This window comes from Salvelinus namaycush, chromosome 19 (assembly GCF_016432855.1).
Source record: "Salvelinus namaycush isolate Seneca chromosome 19, SaNama_1.0, whole genome shotgun sequence".
NCBI classification, from domain to species: domain Eukaryota; kingdom Metazoa; phylum Chordata; class Actinopteri; order Salmoniformes; family Salmonidae; genus Salvelinus; species Salvelinus namaycush.
This window is the reverse complement of record NC_052325.1, coordinates 16,160,238-16,181,299: the sequence shown is the minus strand read 5'-3', so window position 1 is coordinate 16,181,299 and position 21,062 is coordinate 16,160,238. Positions and strand designations below refer to the sequence as shown.

At 42.8% G+C, this 21,062-nt stretch overlaps 1 protein-coding gene across 1 annotated transcript in view; it reads right to left on the bottom strand.

Annotated features, from left to right (window-relative positions):
* The window catches only part of LOC120063910 (target of Nesh-SH3-like), a 41,532-nt gene continuing 20,470 nt past the window's right edge, over nucleotides 1–21,062 (bottom strand). The window contains exons 10-21 of the mRNA XM_039014223.1: nucleotides 17,744–18,082; nucleotides 16,232–16,426; nucleotides 8,602–8,676; nucleotides 8,068–8,181; nucleotides 7,727–7,804; nucleotides 4,412–4,621; nucleotides 3,851–3,956; nucleotides 3,123–3,202; nucleotides 904–933; nucleotides 638–796; nucleotides 355–477; nucleotides 1–116 (exon numbers count right to left, since the gene is read on the bottom strand). Of these exons, the coding sequence (XP_038870151.1) occupies nucleotides 1–116; nucleotides 355–477; nucleotides 638–796; nucleotides 904–933; nucleotides 3,123–3,202; nucleotides 3,851–3,956; nucleotides 4,412–4,621; nucleotides 7,727–7,804; nucleotides 8,068–8,181; nucleotides 8,602–8,676; nucleotides 16,232–16,426; nucleotides 17,744–18,082 (1,625 nt within the window). The remainder of the gene's footprint in view (nucleotides 117–354; nucleotides 478–637; nucleotides 797–903; nucleotides 934–3,122; nucleotides 3,203–3,850; nucleotides 3,957–4,411; nucleotides 4,622–7,726; nucleotides 7,805–8,067; nucleotides 8,182–8,601; nucleotides 8,677–16,231; nucleotides 16,427–17,743; nucleotides 18,083–21,062) is intronic.

The window sequence follows — 21,062 nt, the reverse complement described above, 5'->3', positions numbered from 1 at the left end:
TTACCATTTCCCAGGTATGGGTGTTCCGCACTCGTACCAGCCAACGTAGGTGGCGTGCGAGTTCCCTCCGATCTCGCCGAAGTTGACCGGTTCCTGGCGCATAGCCCGGTAGAAGCCTGAGACAATAGAGCAGAGGGAATATGAGAACCCTTCTTTTACAAATGGTTTGGAATGTGAATGGTCTTTTAACATAGTCTAGAGATCAGTGTTTCCCATAGTTAACTCTGAAACAGCAAACTTCAGTAGTCATTGAAAAGTGACCAAGAACCGTGGTCATGGGCACCTGTACATGTGTCTACGATTCTTTCCCAGTAATGTCTCTAACGGGTTCCAGTATTTGGCCCAGTACTCTACCTGATCGGCTGGGTAGTTGGTCGGCCAACAGCTGGCTGCCTGTTTGTCCGTCCAGGAAAGAATCTACAAACTGGCAGTGGTCCTCCCCATGACCAGTTTGGTCCCCGATGTTGTAGAACTTGCCTGCACAAGGTCAGAGGTCAAAGGTTATGGCTCTGGTTAGTTAAACCTTGTTCAAAATTCTAATGTAACATATGAACTCTTCATATACGTACATACACAGATACAAGGTATAGTATAGACAGTAAAACATAGACAAACACTCTTACTATACTATACTGACCGGTGAGCGAGTCGCTCATGTAGATCTTGTATCTAAGGGAGTTGCACAGCTGAATGCCCACAAACTTGCGGTACCAGGTCCTCTTCACATACTGCTTCCCGTTACACTCCGAGTAGGAATCTGCCTTGAAGGGGAACTGTGTCCAGATAGCATCTTTACCTGGAGGGAGCAGAGAAAACAAGATCTAAGGATTGATATGATAGGCACAGAGAATAGGATACAAACTAGGGAGGAAAGATGTGTGAACATGACATACTGAGACTTACCTGAGACATTCTCACTCACCCGAGGGTCCGCTATAGAGGAGAGAGAGTAAAAGAGAAGGCATCCTTAGTCACACATCAGTCCATTATTACCACATTAATACAGTAATAGAACAATACTCACCCTTGGGAAATAAAGGATAATATTAAAACCATGGTTCAGATTACAACAAAAACACATCACATTGTTCTAGTTAGCACATAAAACGTTGTGTCTCCCAGGGATTTCACTACAGGGTAAAGAACCATTGGACCAATCACTCTTCTCTATTATTGCTATCACCACAGGGTTGGACATTAGCCCAGCCCAGTCCCATCAGTGGAGTCGTATTACTGTTTAGACACAATGTTGCTTTGGATCAAATTAGCTCATTGAGTTGATCGAGTATTTTAGTGTGCATAACGGATATGATATGACTCTGAAAATCTGGTCCATCTGTAACTATTATGTGACTATGACTTGGGCCAAGAGTTTTCCCTGACCATGAGGGCTTAAACTCTAAGCCTATCAATGTCCAATATGATCAGGTCCCTATACACTCCCTTTGCAAAGTTGCACCCTGGCGTTAGCTCTCCATCTCTTCCTGGAGGCTAGTGTGGGTTGTGTATGGGAGTAGGGTAGTGGAGGCTCCTCAGAGGAGGAAGGGGATTCATCCTCAGTGAATTTCATTTTTTTTTAAATAGTGAAACATTACTAAATATGTTCAGGTCACCAAATAATTGACGAAAACACACTATTTTGCAATGAAGGTCTACAGTAACCTCATCAGCACTCTGTTGGGTAGCACCATGGTGTAGCTGGAGGACAGCTAGCTTCTGTCCTAATCTGGGTACATTGAGTTCAATACAAAACCTAGGAGACTCATGGTTCTCACCCCCTTCCATAAACTTACACTGTAATTATGACAACTTCCGGAGGATGTCCTCCAACCTATCAGAGCTCTTGCAGCATGAACTGACATGTTGTCCACCCAATCAAAGGATCAGAGAATGAATCTTGTACTGAAATCATAAGCTACAGCTAGCTAGCACTGCAGTGCATAAAATGTGGCTATTAGTTGACTCAAAAAGAGAGAAAGACAATAGTTGAACAGTTTAAAAAAATGAATTTCTTCCAAAATGAAGAAGCGAGAGAGAGAGAGAGATTTGGTTTTAAAAAAGTATGAAAATTGTATGCACTCACTAGTGGAAGTCACTCTGGATAAAAGCGTCTGCTAAATGACTAAAAATAGGTAGCAAGCAGCTAACTATTTACACACATCTATTAGCTAAAGGCTAAGATGCCCTATTAACAAGTGACTAATTTGCGACACATCTGGAAAGCTATCAGGGATCCTGTTAGATACGTCACTTAGAGGCTAAGCCAGGCTAATGCAAAGTATTACAATTGAAACAGTCGGTGTGGTTGCTGATTGATGATTGACTTTTACTAATTCCCCAGCACAGCTAATGGGGCTCTACGATGCTAACGGTAGGAATTGTGGTCCTAGGTCTAGACACTGATCTAAGGTCAGTTTTGCCTTCTTTCTATCAACGCTTCAGTGCTAGATGATATCAGATCTGCGTTAGCAGACATCCACATAGCGGTTGTTTTGCCGGTGTTGGAACTGTGTTAGAGCTGCTCCTTGCAGCTCCTTGCGTTACCTTATTGCGGACACTGCCATTGGATGTAAAAAAAAAACAAAAAAAAAACACACCCGACATCATATCTGACAAATCCACGTTAGAAGTTCATGCAGGCACGTTACGTTCAAACACTCCAATGTGTGATTCTATTGTCTACACCTCGATTAGATGGTGATAGGTTGTAAATTCCCCCATCCAAATGAACATGAAAACATGCCTGTCGTTGCCTGTCGTTATTTCTATCATCGATAGAGCCTACATTTTCTATTGCCATTTTGAAGTTCTAACGGGGCAGGAATAATATGAAAAGGAGTGGTTTGTGACATACAAGAGCGGCCGCTCACTGATCTGTCAGGTCATACCGCAGTTAAACCTCCAACACCGCCAAAACATCCACTATGCGGTTGTCGGCCAACGCGGGTCAACGCTCGATCTGATTGGATCGGGGCCTAATGTTAGGATATGGGAAAGATAAGCTAATTCTAGATGCATCCATGCCCATGGAACTTCTATCTGGAGCTGGCCTCCATTCCGGCTCCATTACATAAGTGTAATCCGATACGTTGGCTGGGCGTCCATTTCCGCTCTATATCTACCTGACTCTGTGTTGAACAACACTGGCTCGCTGGCAGGCCCTTCCCCAAGCTCATTCTTGGGTTTCACTTTGAACTCGTAACTGAAAAAGAAGGGAAAGATAAATAGTCAACACGGTGTCAAGGCGTGCCTAGCTCAGTAAATACCGAAATCTCATTTTTGATATACTTTCAATCCCGAATGCCATGCTGATAGCTTTCCCAGTAAAGGAAACCTTAGTCACTCTTGTTCACCATAATTGTAACTTTTGTGGAGCTTGAGTTTATATTCCACCCATCTCCAACACTGTGACACTTGATATTTTTATTCTCCAGACAGCCTTGAGTGCATCGAGGCCAGTGATTGCTTGTGACCCCATTTCTCTCTCCATTTCCCTCCCTCTCTCTCTTTCTGTCTTTCTCTCCCCTTCTCTCTTTCACAGACACACACACTAACACTCAATACCTCAAGCGCACACACACACACACACACACACACACACATACACACATACACACACACACAATTCTAATGGCTGTTCCATGTGTGATGTTTAGATGGTGGTCTGTGGGCGAGGAAATCCAGCCCAGTGGTAGGTTCTGGTAAATATGGTTTATACTCTGAATCTGTAGATCCCAGCCAAAACCAAGACCAGGATCCAGCATCATTAATAAACACATTGAGCCTTACCAACCCAATCCTGCTACAGCAAGCCTCCACACACCACATAAAAACAAGCATAGACACACACCTGTTCTCTGGTTTTAGGTTCTCCACTGCAGTGTGAGTCTGGTTGGTGGTCAGGATGGACACCTCTTCTCCATTGGGTCCATGGGTTCTTGAAATGACCTCATACTCTGTCAAAGGGGAAGCAGGAAATCCACACATGGAATCCACACATCCACACACAACATGTTTAATTACATCTTTACAACTTCATATCATACAGATGGGATATTAACATAAACATTTTCATTTTAAATGTGCACAGCAGCATCTTAACGAGGCAAGTATAAACATTTGACACAGGATTCAGAGGATTTGGGTGGGGTTGGCAAGGATTGGCCTCAAAGAAAGCGCTCTGAAAATATGTAGTCTCAAATCTCCACAACTTGTTTTCTTTGTAGAGAGAAATATCCTGATTGAGCACAGATGGAGTTTCATAACGTTATTAAAATACCCATTGTAACAGAGTCTTATGTGTTAGGACTTCACTCTTCCATAACCAGGAGTGTTTTATGAACCTCTTTGGGTATGTGCAGCTGCACGCACACACACACGTACACAAACACAAGCACACTTCCCCCTTAACCTGTGGTGTCGTTGTCGGTCTTCTCCCAGTCCAGGATGACGAAGGAGGGGCATCCCTCTACAGTAACCACGGTGAGGTTGGAGGGGGGCAAGCGGGGGGGTGCGGTGACGTTCTGCTCCACCCCCTCCTCCTCAGGGAAGAAGCTGAGGGACTTTGTTATGGAACACGGTTCGTCTGGCTTCTTGTCAGTCTTATAGATCACATGAGGGGCTGCAGGAGAAATTGAAGAATTGGCGTTCAAACAATAATAACTTTAAAAACAGAAGTCTGTAGGATTAGAAAAATATATGCCATTTAGCAGACGCTTTTATCCAAAGCGACGACCATGCGTGCATACATTTTACGTAAGGGTGATTGCGGGAATCGAACCCGTTATCCTGCTGTGGCAAGGCCCATGTTCTACCAACTGAGTTACAGAGGAACACAATTGGATAATGAAAAAGAATGAAAAAATAACTACAGATTTACTTAAATGTATTTCAATGCACTATATTGTAGTGCCACATATTGTATTCCTTCTGCGTTCAAGACACATTAATTACAAACAGGAAATGAATTTAATATTTGTCAAATTCCTATACTTTGCAGCCATTGAAACAAATATCAAACAGCTTATGATCAGGAATAGTTGTATTATTGTTTACATCTCTCACATCAGAGTGGTATACTACAAAGCAGTAGAAAGGAGTAAGTAAACCCAGCCTGGTCTCATAGACTAGACGTAACATAGTAAATGTAAATCTGGGACACTGAAATTAGTATACAATAGGTTTGGTATGGTTACATAAGACAAACGGTTACTTAAGGCAAACCGAAAGACCCTTCCCCCAACGCTAACCCTTTAACCTAACTCCTAACCTCAACACTAACCCCTAACCTAGCTAACGTTAGCCACAACAAATTGAAATGTGTAAAATATTGTACATTTTTCAAATTCTTAACATATCATACGAATTGTAATTCACAACATATCATACTAAATGATATGATAGTTTGTGTGTATGCATTGATATGTAGGCTACGTGTGCCTTTTTTTTTAAATGTATGTAGTTCTGTCCTTGAGCTGTTCTTGTCTAATGATGTTCTGTATTATGGCATTCTGTATTATGTTTCATGTTTTGAGTGGACCCCAGCAAGAGTAGCTGCTGCTTTTGCAACAGCTAATGGGGATCCTAATAAAATACCAAATGGAGTCCTTCAGATTTACATACAGAATGATACAAAATGCTCTGAGACCAGGTTGGTAAGCCAGCTAACTTGCCTAAATACTATATTATGAAATAACTTTTTATTTTTTTGAAAGATAAGCTTGAAATGAGCATAGTCTAATTGACTCAACAACCAAAAACACTTATCGAAGTTTAGCTTTCTTAACTTCTTATGGCTGCAGGGGCAGTATTGAGTAGCTTGGATGAAAGGTGCCCAGAGTAAACGGCCTGCTCCTCAGTCCCAGTTGCTAATATATGCATATTATTATTAATATTGGATAGAAAACACTCTGAAGTTTCTAAAACTGTTTGAATGATGTCTGTGAGTATAACAGAACTCATATGGCAGGCAAAAACCTGAGAAGAAATCCAAACAGGAAGTGGGAAATCTGAGGTTGGTCGATTTTCAACCCAGCCCCTATTAAATACACAGTGGGATATTGGTTGTTGCCCTTCCTAAGGCTTCCACTAGATGTCAACCGTCTTTAGAAACTTGAATGAGGCTGCTACTGTGATGTGGGGCCGGATGAGAGCTCTTTGAGTCAGAGGTCTGGCAGAGAGCCAGGTCCTGGTCATGCGCATTTCACATGATAGCGACCTGCATTCCATGGCTTTTCTACAGACAATGGAATTCTCCGGTTGGAACGTTATTGAAGATTTATGATAAAAACATCCTAAAGATTGATTCTATACTTAGTTTGAAATGTTTCTACGACCTGTAATATAACTTTTTGAACTTTTCGTCCGACGTTCGTCTGGACCTGCACGAGCGTTTGGATTTGTGTACTAAACGCCCTAACAAAAGTAGCTACTTGGACATAAATAATGGACATTATCGAACAAATCAAACATTTATTGTGGAACTAGGATTCCTGGGAGTGCATTCTGATGAAGATCATCAAAGTTAAGGGAATATTTATAATGTTTTCTGATTTCTGTTGACTCCAACATGGTGGATAATTTAAAAAAAATCTGAGCGGCGTTCTCAGATTATTGCATGGTTTGCTTTTTCCGTAAAGTTTTTTTGAAATCTGAAAGGGGCTGCATTAAGGAGAGGTATATCTATAATTCCATGTGTAACAATTATATTTTCATCCACATTTATGATGAGTATATCTGTAAAATTGATGTGGCTATGCAAAATCACTGGATGTTTTTGGAACTAGTGAACGTAATGCGCCAATGTAAACTCAGATTTTTTTATATAAATATGAACTTTATCAAACAAAACATACATGTATTGTGTAACATGAAGTCCTATGAGTGTCATCTGATGAAGATCATCAAAGGTTAGTGATTAATTTTATCTCCATTTGTGCTTTTTGTGACTCCTCTCTTTGGAGGGAAAAATGGCCTAACATAATCGTTTGTGGTGCTTTCACTGTAAAGCCTATTTGAAATCGGACACTTTGGTGGGATTAAAAACAAGATTACCTTTAAAATGGAATAAGATACATGTATGTTTGAGGAATTTTAATTATGAGATTTCTGTTGTTTGAATTTGGCGCCCTGCACTTTCACTGGCTGTTGTCATATCGATCCCGTTATCCCGGGATTGCAGCCATAAGAAGTTTTAATGAACCAGAAAATGTGTTGTTTATCAAAATTAGCTTGCTAACTCATTGATCCTGCTTTGTAGTATACCCCTCTGTACTCCATAGACAAGAGCTCTAAGTTAACTGGAGCTCATCCAAGAATCTGGATAGTGAATACAGGCAAGACAATCCAAAACAACTGGCGGTAAAGAGGAAGCACGAAAGGTTATTGTTCTCCAGGCTAATGTCCACAGTGATACAATACAACTTTCATTGTCCATTGTCACAGCTCCCTCCTGCACACATCATACAGACACACAGGTGAGAGGAGCACAGGGTCAAGCTGCAGTGCAGTGCGCCTGGATGGAGAGCATGTTGTGGGGTTAAGGGCCTTGCTCAAGGGCCCAACAATAGGGGATTGCTGTTAGGATTATTAGCCCAGTAGCCCTCCAGTTGCAAGATCAATTTCCCCCCTTTTTTACCAGCGCCACACCCGGGATTCCCCGGCCCTGTCCACTGTGAGTTTAATCATGTGGGTTTGTTGAAGACTGTTATAATGCATATGTCCTTACCTACGAAGCGCTTCTTGCCCATGGCGTCCACTTCCGAAGCAGGGAGAGAGCTGAACACAGAGGAGTTGTCACCCGTGGCTACAGAAAGACGGATGATGAGATTGAGAACCGCAGAGTGAGAAGTTTATGAATAGCATACTGTGATGATGTGTTAGCATTCCCTGGCAGCTCTCTCAGCCAGCTTTGGTCTCTCTCTCTCTCTGAACTCAGATAACCTTTCACACTAACTATTAAACTCAGATGTAGCATGATTCAAACACACACATGGTCACACACATGTACAAACATGAATGCACAAAGACATTATTATAAACGAAAGTGCACTCATCACTGAATCTTACCATTCAAGGCCGGGGTGAGGGTTGTGGTCTTTTGTTTGGTGGGCTTAGCCGTGACTAGAGGGAAGGACTTTAAGATGGACGCTTTGTCTCCCTGCTTCAGGTCCATCAGCTTATCTGAGGACAGAACACTGCTCAGTCATGTAAACTACAAATACAGTTATAGTCATCTGCTGCAGACATCACCCAGGTGAATCTGAGTTGTTTTCCTGCTGAGGGAGAAGATATGAAATATGTGTGTTGCATCGTGTTGGTGTTTCGAAAGAGAAGTCAGTCAGAACAACACAAACATACTACATACACACAGGCACACGCACTTACACACACTCAGACAAACACACGCACGCACGCACGCACAAGAAGTGCAAGGTGCTTTAGAATCTAAATAAAACTTAACCGAGGGAAGGTTGTTAAAATAAAATCATCAAGATGACAGCAAAATGAAGAAGTGCGAAACGTGGAACATTTTGGTAAAGTGTTGCTTTAACAGAAGTCAAAGTATTCAGTAGTCAAAACATTGGTCAGTGTTGCCCTCACCCTTGTCCCCTGATTTCCCCACCAGGTTGGGCCTCTTGTTGACAGGAAGAAAGGGTTGCAGAACTGCAGTGGAGCCTGGGAAATAGAGGCCATGGTAGGGTTAGGAACTGCAACAGCAATGGAGGCTGCTGGAGTGCACTGAAGAGAGCCCTAACTCATAAGTGTTGTTGTTGTGCTTTTGAAAAAGGGGGATATAGAAGAGAGAAGTTGCAGTGTCAACTGAAACCATGGAGAGAAGATAGGGGTGGAGGAGAGTGCTAACTGTGACCACACCCGAGGAGCAATGCCATTCAAACAGGTTCAATAGATTGGACTTGAAATGTAAAAAAAGTATCTTGAGAATTTCTACTACATTGCACCGCCATAGTCTATGTGACTAACCCTAAACATGTAAACTCTTAATAACCTTCCACCATAACCCTACTACACAGCAAATTATCCAGTGTTATACACTAACAGTCACATTTAACACTGCGCCAGTGTCTATATACAGGTCCACACTTTTGAGTGTTCAATTTACTAGGAAGTGCCTATAGTTTGCACCAATGGTGTTATGCAATAACACCTGATATAGTATTTTTAACCATTTCACCAAGAGGTTGGTATCTCTTGACAAGGTCACTCAGTGTTCGGTTAAGGCTAGGGGGCACTATTTTCACGTCCGGATGAAAAGTGTGCCCAAAGTAAACGACCTGCTACTCAGGCCCAGAGGCTAGGATATGCATATATTTGGTATATTTGGATAGAAAACACTCTACAATTTCTAAAACTGTTAAAATTATGTCTGTGAGTATAACAGAACTTATTTGGCAGGCAAAACCCAGAGGACAAACCATCCAATTAGTTTTCTATGGGAATCTAGAATTCTAAGGCAGTTGCTTGCAGTTCCTATCGCTTCCACTAGATGTCAACAGTCCTTAGAAATTGATTGATGTTTTTCCTTTGAGAAATGAATAAGTAGCCCTGTTCAGAACAAGGGTCGAGTGAAGTGTACTGTTGTGGTTGGGGCGCATGACCTGAAAGCTCGCTCCACTTTGTTTTCCTCCGGTATTGAACACAGTTTATTCCGTCTTAAATTTGATCGATTATTTACGTTTAAAAATACCTAATGTTGGATTAGGAAAGTTGTTTGAAATGTTTGGCTCAAGTTTACAGGTAACTAATTAGATAATGTGTAGTCATGTTGCGCGAGTTGAAACCGGTGTATTTTCTGAATCATACGCACCAAATAAATGGACATTTTGGATATATAACGACAGAATTTATCGAACAAAAGGACCATTTGTGATGTTTAATGGACATATTGGAGTGCCAACAGAAGAAGATCTTCAAAGGTAAGGCATGAATTATGGGTTATTTCTGACTTTTGGGTTGTGCCTGGCGGGTTGAATTATGATTTTCATGTGTATGTTTGATGGGGTGCTGTCCTCAGATAATAGCATGGTTTGCTTTCGCCGTAAAGCCTTTTTGAAATCTGACACTGTGGCTGGATTAGCAAGAAGTTTATCTTTAAACCCATGTATAACACTTGTATGATTTATGAATTATTATTATGAGTATTTCTGTTTTTGAATTTGGCGCGCTGCTATTTCACTGGGTGTTGTCAAATCAATCCCATTAACAGTAAACTGTTTATGAAAACACATTATATACAGTACAAGTCAAAAGTTTGGACACACCTACTCATGCAAGGATTTTACTTTATTTTTACTATTTTGAACATTGTAGAATAATAGTGAAGGTGTCACAACTATGAAATAACACATATGAAATCAGTCAGTAACCAAAAAAGTGTTACATTTATATTTGAGATTTGAGATTCTTCAAAGTAGCCATCCTTTACCTTGATGACAGCTTTGCACACGCTTGGCATTCTCTCAACCAGCTTCACCTGGAATGCTTTTCCAACAGTCTTGAAGGAGTTCCCACATTTGCTGAGCACTTGTTGGCTGCTTTCCCTTCACTCTGCGGTCCAACTCATCCCAAACCATCTCAATTGGGTTGAGGTCGGGTGATTGTGGAGGCCAGGTCATCTGATGCAGCACTCAAACACTCTCCTTCTTGGTCAAATAGCCCTTACACAGCCTGGAGGTGTGTTGGGTCATTGTCCTGTTAAAAAACAAATTATGGTCCCCCTAAGCGCAAACCAGATGGGATGGCGTAACGCTGCAGAATTCTGTGGTAGCCATGTTGGTTAAGTGTACCTTGAATTCTAAATAAATCACTGACAGTGTCACCAGCAAAGCACCCCCACACCATCACACCTCCTCCTCCATGCTCCATGGTGAGAACTACACATGCCGAGATCATCCGTTTACCTACTCTGCGTCTTACAAAGACACGGTGGTTGGAAGCAAAATTTGGACTCATCAGACCAAAGGACAGATTTCCACCGGTCTAATTTCCATTGCTCATGTTTCTTGGCCCAAACAAGTCTCTTCTTATTATTGGTGTCCTTTAGTAGTGGTTACTTTGCAGCAATTTGACCACGAAGGTCTGTTTCACACAGTCTCCTCTGAACAGTTGATGTTGACATGTCTGTTACTTGAGCTCTGTGAAGCATTTATTTTGGCAGTTAACTCTAATGAACTTATCCTCTACAGCAGAAGTAACTCTGGGTCTTCCTTGCCTGTGGCGGTCCACATGAGAGACAGTTTCATCATAGCGCTTGATGGTTTTTGCGACTGCACTTGAAGAAACTTTCAAAGTTCTTGAAATGTTCTGGATTGACTGACCTTCATGTCTTAAAGTAATGATGGACTGTCGTTTCTCTCTGCTTATTTGATCTGTTCTTGCCAAAATATGGACTTGGCCTTTTACCAAATAGGGCTATCTTCTGTATACCACCCCTACTATGTCACAACACAACTTATTGTCTCAAATGCATTAAGGAAAGACATTCCACAAATTAACTTTTAACAAGGCACACTTGTTAATTGAAATGCATTCCAGGTGACTACCTCATGAAGCTGGTTGAGAGAATGCCAAAATGTGCAAAATTGTCATCAAGGCAAAGGGTGGCTACAATGAAGAGTCTCAAATATAAAACATATTTTGATTTGTTTAACACTTTTTTCATTACTACATGATTCCATATGTGTTATTTCATAGTTTTGATGTCTTCAATATTATTTTACAATGTAGAAAATAGTCAAAAGAAAGAAAAACCCTTGAATGAGTAGGTGTGTCCAAACCTTTGACTGATACTGTATATCATAAAGCCTTACTTTGATGGTCAAGTTTTACCCCAACACAGTGGTGTTAGGAACCTCCTGGTTTACGTGCCACGTCAAGCCTGCAAGCACATTATGCTGGAATCCAGCCAGGGATAAGACATCCAAAAGTTTGAATTTTTATTCACCTGTAACCTGCATTCAGAATGACTGTCAGGGTTAGTAATATGAGACTACTATAAAGGAGACTACCTAATACATTTAAGCTGGACAAACCATTTTAGTAACGGGTGCAATAAGTCTAACTAACTGATTGGATAAGTTTAGAAAAATTAATCAAGCAATCAATGTACATGCAAAAACACATATATTCAAAAATAATCCTTAAAATGTTTTAATGCAGTAGAGCATTCTGGGAATTATGATAATGATGGCCTTGGTTTTGATGGGAACGTTTAGTTTCCACACAGTAAAACTGACACAATCACACTCTCACATTCAACACTGGTTATTAACACCAACACTGGGGTTATTTTACACTACTGGGTGTTAATTTCACTATTAGAGAGTTAATTTAACTCCTGAATCAACACTAGAAATGCTACACTGAAAAGTCTGCTCTAGGTAACACTGGCCAATTTGCTGTGTAGAACCAGCTTCATATAAAAACCAGAACAACACTGGGGCCCCTCCTGTACTCCCTGTTCACCCACTGCTGCGTGGCCAAGCATGACTTCAACACCATCAGCCTACAGGGAACAACAACCTCTCCCTCAATTTAAGCAAGACAGAGTAGCTGATAGTGGACTACAGGAAAAGGAGGCATGAACAGGCTCCCGTTAACGTTGACGGGGCTGAAATGGAGGGGGTTGAGAGTTTCAAGTTCCTTGGTGTCCACATCACCAACAAACTATCATGGTCCAAACACACCAAGACACATTTTCCCCCTCAGGAGACTGAAAAGATTTGGCATGGGTCCCCAGATCATCAAAAAGTTATGCAGCTGCACCATCGAGAGCATCCTGACCGGTTGTATCACTGCCTGGTATGGCAACTGCTCAGCATCTGACCGTAAGTGGCTACAGAGGGTAGTGCGTACGGCCCAGTACATCACTGGGGCCATGTTTCCAGACATCCAGTCTTCATCACAGAACACAGCTCTGTGATAAAGACACTGGAATATCAAACTCAGAACAAGCCACTCAAACAACTCAAACTGAACTGGGATCTACTATTTGCAATCTCATTCAGGAAATAGAAAATTCTCCCTGAATAGCTTTACTCTAGGCCAAACTGAGGTTTGGCAACCATAGCACAGGTCTCATTGAATAAATGCACTGACTGGACATACCATAGACTTGGTGTGGTAGACACTATCTGAGACTGATAGGAGCACTTGTTTGTGTACTTGCTAGCCTGGTTCATTCTATTCACTAAGTATCAATGGCTGCGACCACCCGGCTTGCATGTCTCCTTCTCTGCCGTTCAGGTTCTTTCCAGACAGAAACTGGGGGGAGGTCCCATGACATGTCATGATTAGTGGTCATGTTCACCTCTAGGGGTTCTGATGTTCCTAAGCCCTCCTTGTCAGGACTAGACCATTCATAAATATCATGTCAACCCCCCCCCCCCCCAATTCATAAATATTAACTTGGCTTGTGTTGACCCCCCTGCCACAGCTAGATTTGACCACAGCATGCCTGACACTCTGTCAGGGATAAATCAGGGAGCTCTCCACACCTCAGTGGGGCACCAGAGACCAGACAAGGTTAAGTAGAATTTGAAGCCAAGGGTGGGCAAGTCCTGGAAAGACACAGTGCGTGCCGCTTTCAACCAAAGCAAATGTACATTTTGTGTAAAAAACTCTGTGGCTCCTTAAATGCAGTAAAACATATATATTTAAAAATGTCAAACTTTGTGTGACGGGGATCAGAGTTATGGGAATGTGGAAGTGATGTCATCAGGAAGCTCTGTTCATCATCCTGAACCCTATAGCTGGTAATGGGATAACCAGATTGCTCACAACAACACCACACAAAACACACACTGGGCACTTTGGGTGCCAAACACCTCACTGCTGCACTGTTTTACAACAGCAGTGACACACATGCTCTTACGCACGTGCTCACACACTGTTTTGAAGTGTGAGCGTTAACAGCAGTAAAGTGTTGTGAGTGCTGGTTTCTGTCAGACTCCTCTCTGGCGAGACAGTGAAAAAACACTGTTCAAAGCTTTATGGTTTGCCTAGAACAATATTACCAGAGAAAATATTCCACTGTCTTACATCTTCGCTGTTATGAATGTTGCAACACTTACTGAAGGAACTCAAGGATACTATCCACTGATAGGCTCATAACACTGTAGGGTTTTAAACCTATTTAGAGGACATTTACAGTTGAACAACATCAAATCAAACATGATACTTGCAATCCATTTAGTACAGAATTCACCCTGAGCAACACATGCACCAGGAGGCGGATGGAACCATATAAATAGGTACAAATAAGCCCAAGACAGACAGACAGACACCACTGGCGGATTGTTTAGACATCATGACTACATCAATGATTGACTTTTGGGGTGTGGTGTGTGTGATGACGGCGGGCAAAGACAAAGTGTGTTTTCATTGAGTAGAGCTGCTTCCAGCGAGCCCTGCGGCTCCTTGAAGACCTCTGAAACCGTCCCAGTTTCACAGACACACACACTGGCTGAGACTGAAGCAGAAACTGAAGCCACTAACTCATTAGAGTGAAGTGAGGTGTAGACATTGGTGAGTGTGGTCATTTTGGGCTTGAAATATAACAAATTTTCGAGAAAATCATGCATTGATGTCACTGGGAGATTTGTGCGAAAATTCAAGCCATGCTCCCAGATCTGATGTTACTGTAGGATTTGGTCCTTTTGGACCTGAACAATAGGTCTAGGGTCAGACTGTAGCAATATGATGAAGGAGAGAATTATTCTTCAGTCTCAGTCATATTGACAGTGAAAACATGGACAAACACGCCTGCAGACCCACACCAACAATAACAGGCACAATACGTGACTGGACGGTGATGCTGATGGACAGACAGGCTGTCCAATAAGAATGGACAGTCACACGGACATACAGACAAGCTGGCCAATCATAGGACAGGAACAAGTTGTTGTGACTTAAGCGCATGGAGGGCTCACTGCAAGGAAGTTAAACAAAATGGCATCTCTCGGGGGAGATGGGTTAGTGGGTGAGAGACACACTGAGAAGTAACGATCGTCTCTGTTTTTTACCCAGTCGCTTTCTGGACCAGATGGCAGGTTTGGGAAGAGCAAGGCCCTTATTGTGCTCCCCGTCGGCTGTTGGAGGGAGAAGAGGGCTCATTGAATTAAACACGTCCGCACACCTCGAAAACACAGCAAAGACATGCTAGGAACACACGAGAGGACAGCTCAGTACCAGACCAGTTGAGGGAATATTCTAAACCAAGGGACAGAAAGGAAAATAAGGAAAGTTTCAGATTTCAGTGTGATCCAACATAATACTCTGTCTCCTTCAGAAGCACCAACATAATCAAACTCAATATACTTCAAAATGACTAAAACCAAATCCAAAATATGTAGAAATGATAATGGACCTACAGTCATGCAGTTTCTTGACTGTGTCTGGCTCACTAACAATCACCAAAATGAAAGCTAGACAGTCAGGGAGAATAAAAGTTCCCAAAACATTGGATAGAGGACAATTAGAGGAGGAAATATAGCCAATTTTCAGTGTGGCCCTGGTTGGACCTGGTTGAAGACCGAATGCAGGCCCAGGGGCAAAAGGTGTTTGACACCCCTGCTTTAGAGCATTCTCCTCTCCCTCTCTCTCCCCTACTCTCCCCCCCTCTCTCCCCCTCTCCCTCCCTCTCGCTCTCTCTCTCTCAGAGGGATCTGGAAGTTCTGTGTGTGCCATGCTGTGGTGGTCCTAGCTGCCCAGTGCTGGCTGCCCAGTGCTTGGCTTGGCATGACTGGTGTAAATGTGATGTATGTCCTAGTCAAAGAGCCAGCCAACCTTCCCAGATAAATCGGTCGACCGGGCGACCACAGGGAGCGTAAATCACGTTAACGACCCTGACCTCTGAGACGCCGCTGTTCCTAGAGGTACAGGCGTGAAACGTATGCCAAAGGGGAGGGCCTCTGAGTATGGGTGCAGGGAAGGAGGTTTTGGAGAGACTTACTGTCTGGACCACATGTACTGGACACACACACGAATGCAAATATGCGTCCAAAAACATTGGCAGACATTATTAGGCCTACACATTCTCTGGTTCACTCTGGACCAAGAGCCCATGCCACCCAGATCGGTTCGTCTGTGTGTGTGAGAGAGAGAGTGAGAGGAGATAGAGATGGTGAGACCCGAGGTAGTGCTGGGGAGGAAGAGAAAGATAAGGAAGATGAGGGGGAGGAGGAGGAAGAAAAGGAAAAGATTGCTCCATTACCCCCTGGTGTGTCGGAGGTGAGGGAGGAGTTGGTGTTGGTGCCCCTGGGTAGAGAGAGAGGTCTGATGCCGTTAGGGGTGGAGTAGAGAGAGACGCGACTGCGAGGCAACGTTGTATTTCTGGCTGCCGTGACAATGGCAGAGCGTATAGGAGAGCGAGGCTCGGTAGGGGTCAAAGGTCTCAGGAAGCTGGTACCTAGATGAACAAAGAGAGGTGTAGTAGAGGGGTTAGAGAGAGAGGGGGTCCGATTCCATGGAGACAAGGTTCAAGGGTCATTCAGCTGAGATGGTAGCAGCCCTGGATGATAAACAAATGAACGAGTGAGTGAGAGAGTGGGTAAATGAATGAGTGAGTGGGTAAATGAATGAGTGAGTGGGTAAATGAATGAGTGAGTGGGTAAATGAATGAGTGAGTGGGTAAATGAATGAATGAAAGATGCAGATGTGGAAAGGAAGAGTGAAGTGAAAAGAATCCATGGAGATACGAAACAAAACTTCAACAGCCCTTCTATTATATTCCATAAAAGTTGGATGATTTAATAATGCCAGTGAGCAAACTCTCCAGTGTCTGAAATGATCAGGAATGGGGTGAGTGTGGTGGAGTGAGGATGGAGGTGGATAGGCACGAGTGATGGAGGGGTGGAGGTGTATAGTTTGTTGTAATGGTAGGCGGCAGGTAGCCAGGTCTCTAGTTGCTGACAAGGTGAAAAATCTGTCAATGTTCCCTTGAACAATTTGCTCAAGGGGCACCGTACTACTATGGCTGACCCTATAAAACAACACATTTCACTGCACCTATAAGGATGGAGAAGGGGTTGAGGGTACAACAGGCCTGGGTTCAAATATCTCAATTACTTTTGCATACAATCAAAGTAATTGTTCAGATAAATTGTATTTGAAAAGACAAGTAGTTGAATATTTTAATGTTTTTAGAAATACACTTGGAAACTATTTGAAAATAATCAAATATAATCCAATGCATTTAACCTGCAAGTATTTGAAAATATTATTTGAAATAAGTATTTGAAAAATACTTATGGTAGACTAATACATTTGGTAGACTATTTGGTTTTTACAAATAACCATACAAATTCTCAAATAAAAGTACTTGTTTTGAGCTGTGTATTTGAAAGTACTCAAAAAGTATTTTAAATACCAGATTCTCAAATACACATGTATTTGAACACAGGTATGTGGTGAAACACAAACAACTTCAACCCATAGCAACGGTGTATGATCTATGAGTTGAAGTTGAGGTTAGATGAGGTTAGATGACAACAGAGATGGTGATAGGACTAAATGTTGTCATCGTTACTCCGGCTGTTACTATTGGCCCTCTCAGTGACGAGGGTGGGTCTTGGTAGAGGTTGTCCCACCTGATATTGGCTGGGAGCTGTGTGAGAGAGAACTTTGTTTTTTATCAGAGGATAAGAAGCTTGGACTCAATGATCCATTATACATGTTTTTATGGCTCTGTTACAGCCTAGGTGAGGGGAGAGAGCAAGATCTTTACCCGTGGGGGTCTGTAGATTCTGGGTGACCTTAGCAGGCTGTTGGGGCTGGGCCTGAGGCCCGGGTCTGGCCTGTTGGGGCCTGGCCTGTTGGGGCCTAGCCTGGGCCGGTCGCCTGTGTCTCTGTCCGTTACGATTGGGATTAAGTACAGGGTCAGCTGGGGAAGTCAGGGGAAGGTTGGGGGAGGTCAGGAGCTGGGGGGAGGCATGGGGGAGGGTGGGGGAGGGTAGGAGCTGAGGGGAGAGTAAGGAGAGGTTGGGCGAGGGCAGGGGGATGGCAGGTGAGGCATGGGAGACATCCACAGAAGGAGAGGAGGCAGATATGATCTGATCTGCTCGTCCTGGGGTGGGTGAGAGAGGAGAGTGGTACAATGAGGCCATAGAAATATAATCTAATAGAACAGACAGTACTTCAAGGACAGGTCTTTGACAATGGAAAACGAAGAGGAGAAATTGGCATGGAAATAGAATGGCTTAGAGAATCCATTAACAGATGAAATAGAAGAACCATAGAGAATAGATAGAAAGACTCTCCGATAACCGGGCTGATATGTGTTTACGACTTGGGCTAGGGAAACTTATCCTGGACCTCAATCAGCACATAACATATACCTGGCAAGAGGTTGATAGAGGAGGGTTGGATTTCAAAGGAACTGAGCCCATATGGAGCAGTTTACAGTGTAACGACCGTGTAACTACACACATACGCTGCTACCAGGCCTTGGACACCTGTGAGTGACGGCCATCCAAAATACATTTGGCTGTGTGCCACTGGATGACTGTGATCTTTGAAATTTTAACAGAGGGAGTATTGATCACCTAGCGTGGGATTTGAATGACCATCTTTGATTGATTGTTCAATCCGATCAGGTACTTTACCTCAACTCACAGAAGGAGAGAAGAGTGGAGAGAGAGAGAGAGAGCGAGAGAGCGAGAGAGAGAGTGAGAGAGCGAGAGAGAGAGAGAGAGAGAGAGAGAGAGAGAGAGAGAGTGGGGAAGGTTGTAGATGAGTAGATAACATGGCATTCCAGTGTTTTAGTGTCACTTCTCATGTTAATGGTCATGTAATGGTGATGCTAGCACAGTTAGGGTTGTGGGGTGCTTGTGGTGTAGTTGTGTTATAAACAGACAGGTAGGGCTTTAAATGTAATGAGTAAAAAGCAAATCACCAATAAATGTATTGTTGTTATTAAGAAATTTCAGGTACTTTATCCTTTTCCTGACGTTTTGCGAACAGTTGTTCCAGAGGGACAACAGGAACGATAGACAAATAGGAATACAATGAAGGATTGGATAGGAACGGATAGGAAGGGAAGGGATAAGATAGGATAGGATAGGAAAGGAAGGGAAGGGAAGGGATAGGATAGGATAGGATAGGAAGGGATAGGATAGGATAGGATAGGATAGGATAGGATAGGATAGTATAGGATAGGATAGGATAGGATAGGATAGGATAGGATAGGATAGGAAGGGAAAGGATAGGATAGGATAGGATAGAAAGGGAAGGGATAGTATAGGATAGGATAGGATAGGAAAGGATAGGATAGGATAGGATAGGATAGGATAGGAAGGGAAAGGATAGGATAGGATAGGATAGGATAGAAAGGGAAGGGATAGTATAGGATAGGATAGGATAGGAAAGGATAGGATAGGATAGGATAGGATAGGATAGGATAGGATAGGAAAGGATAGGATAGGATAGGATAGAAAGGGAAGGGATAGTATAGGATAGGATAGGATAGGATAGGATAGGATAGGATAGGATAGGAAAGGATGGGATAGGATAGGATAGGATAGGATGGGATAGGATAGGAAGGGAAGGGAAGGGATAGTATAGGATAGGATAGGATAGGATAGGATATGATAGGATATGATAGGATAGGAAGGGAAAGGATAGGATAGGATAGGATAGGAAGGGAAAGGATAGGATAGGACGGGAAGGGATAGGAAAGGATAGTATAGGATAGGATAGGATAGAAAGGGAAGGGATAGTATAGGATAGGATAGAATAGGATAGGGTAGGATAGGAAAGGAAAGGATAGGATAGGATAGGATAGGATAGGATAGGATAGGATAGGATAGGATAGGATAGGATAGGATAGGAAGGGAAAGGATAGGATAGGAAGGGAAGGGATAGGATAGGAAGGGATAGGATAGGATATGAAGGGAAGGGATAGGATAGGATAGGATAGGATAGGATAGGATAGGATAGGAAGGGAAAGGATAGGATAGGATAGGATAGGATAGGAAGGGAAGGGAAAGGATAGGATAGGATAGGAAGGGAAGGGATAGGATAGGAAGGGATAGGATAGGATATGAAGGGAAGGGATAGGATAGGATATGAAGGGAAGGGATAGGATAGGATAGGAAGGGATAGGATAGGATATGAAGGGAATGGATAGGAAGGGATAGGATGGGAAGGGAATGATCAGAATAGGATGGGAAGGGAAGGGATAGGATAGAAAGGAGGTACAGAGTATAGAAGATGAAAAATTAGGAAATTTTATGGTAGAGCTGAGGCTCTGTTCCTGTTGGGGAGAAAGCGGGATCATTTTGTTGCATGCTACTTTATCATGCAGACTGAACACCTTCTAGACTGCAACTGGCTGAAAGCAAAGCACTGTGAGTTAAAACAATGATTCTAAATGAACAGTTGTGTTGGGGAATGTTGAGTGGAATGTTTTAAATGTCTTGAAATCAACAGATTAATGAATGTGGACAGGTATCATGGTATAAGATGCTGATTGATACACAGTATGGACAAATGGATGCACAGAGACTGTAAAGAAGTGAGACAAAGATAGCACCTTTTTTTCTAAGAGTGTATCTAGAACCTAAAAGGGTTCTTCGGCTGTCCCCACAAGAGAACCCTTTGAAGAACCCTATCTGATTCTAGGTAGAACCCTTTCCACAGAGGGTTCTACCTGGAACCAAAAAGGGTTATCCTATGGGGACAGCCGAAGAATCCTTTTGGAACCCTTTTTTCTAAGAGTGTAGAGGAAGACAGAGAGAGACGATTGACTTGTTTGTGGGACAAAACTAATGAGAAACGCATTGCGGGAACAAGCAGCGCTTATGCAATGTGCTCAAAAGGTCATGGGATGTTCTCAGTAGGACCATACAACCACGTGGCTAAGTCATGCTGCCATGGCAACCTACCTCCGCCTTCTTGGGAATTGTCTGAGGCAGTATTGGAACTGACAGCCATCTTGTCCTGAGATCCGGGGCTCTCTACTTACTGTACTCAGTGCATACCAATCTTACTCATGCAGCCCACCCACCCACCCTGTCATTGGCTGCAGCCAAGCTGACTGACAGTTA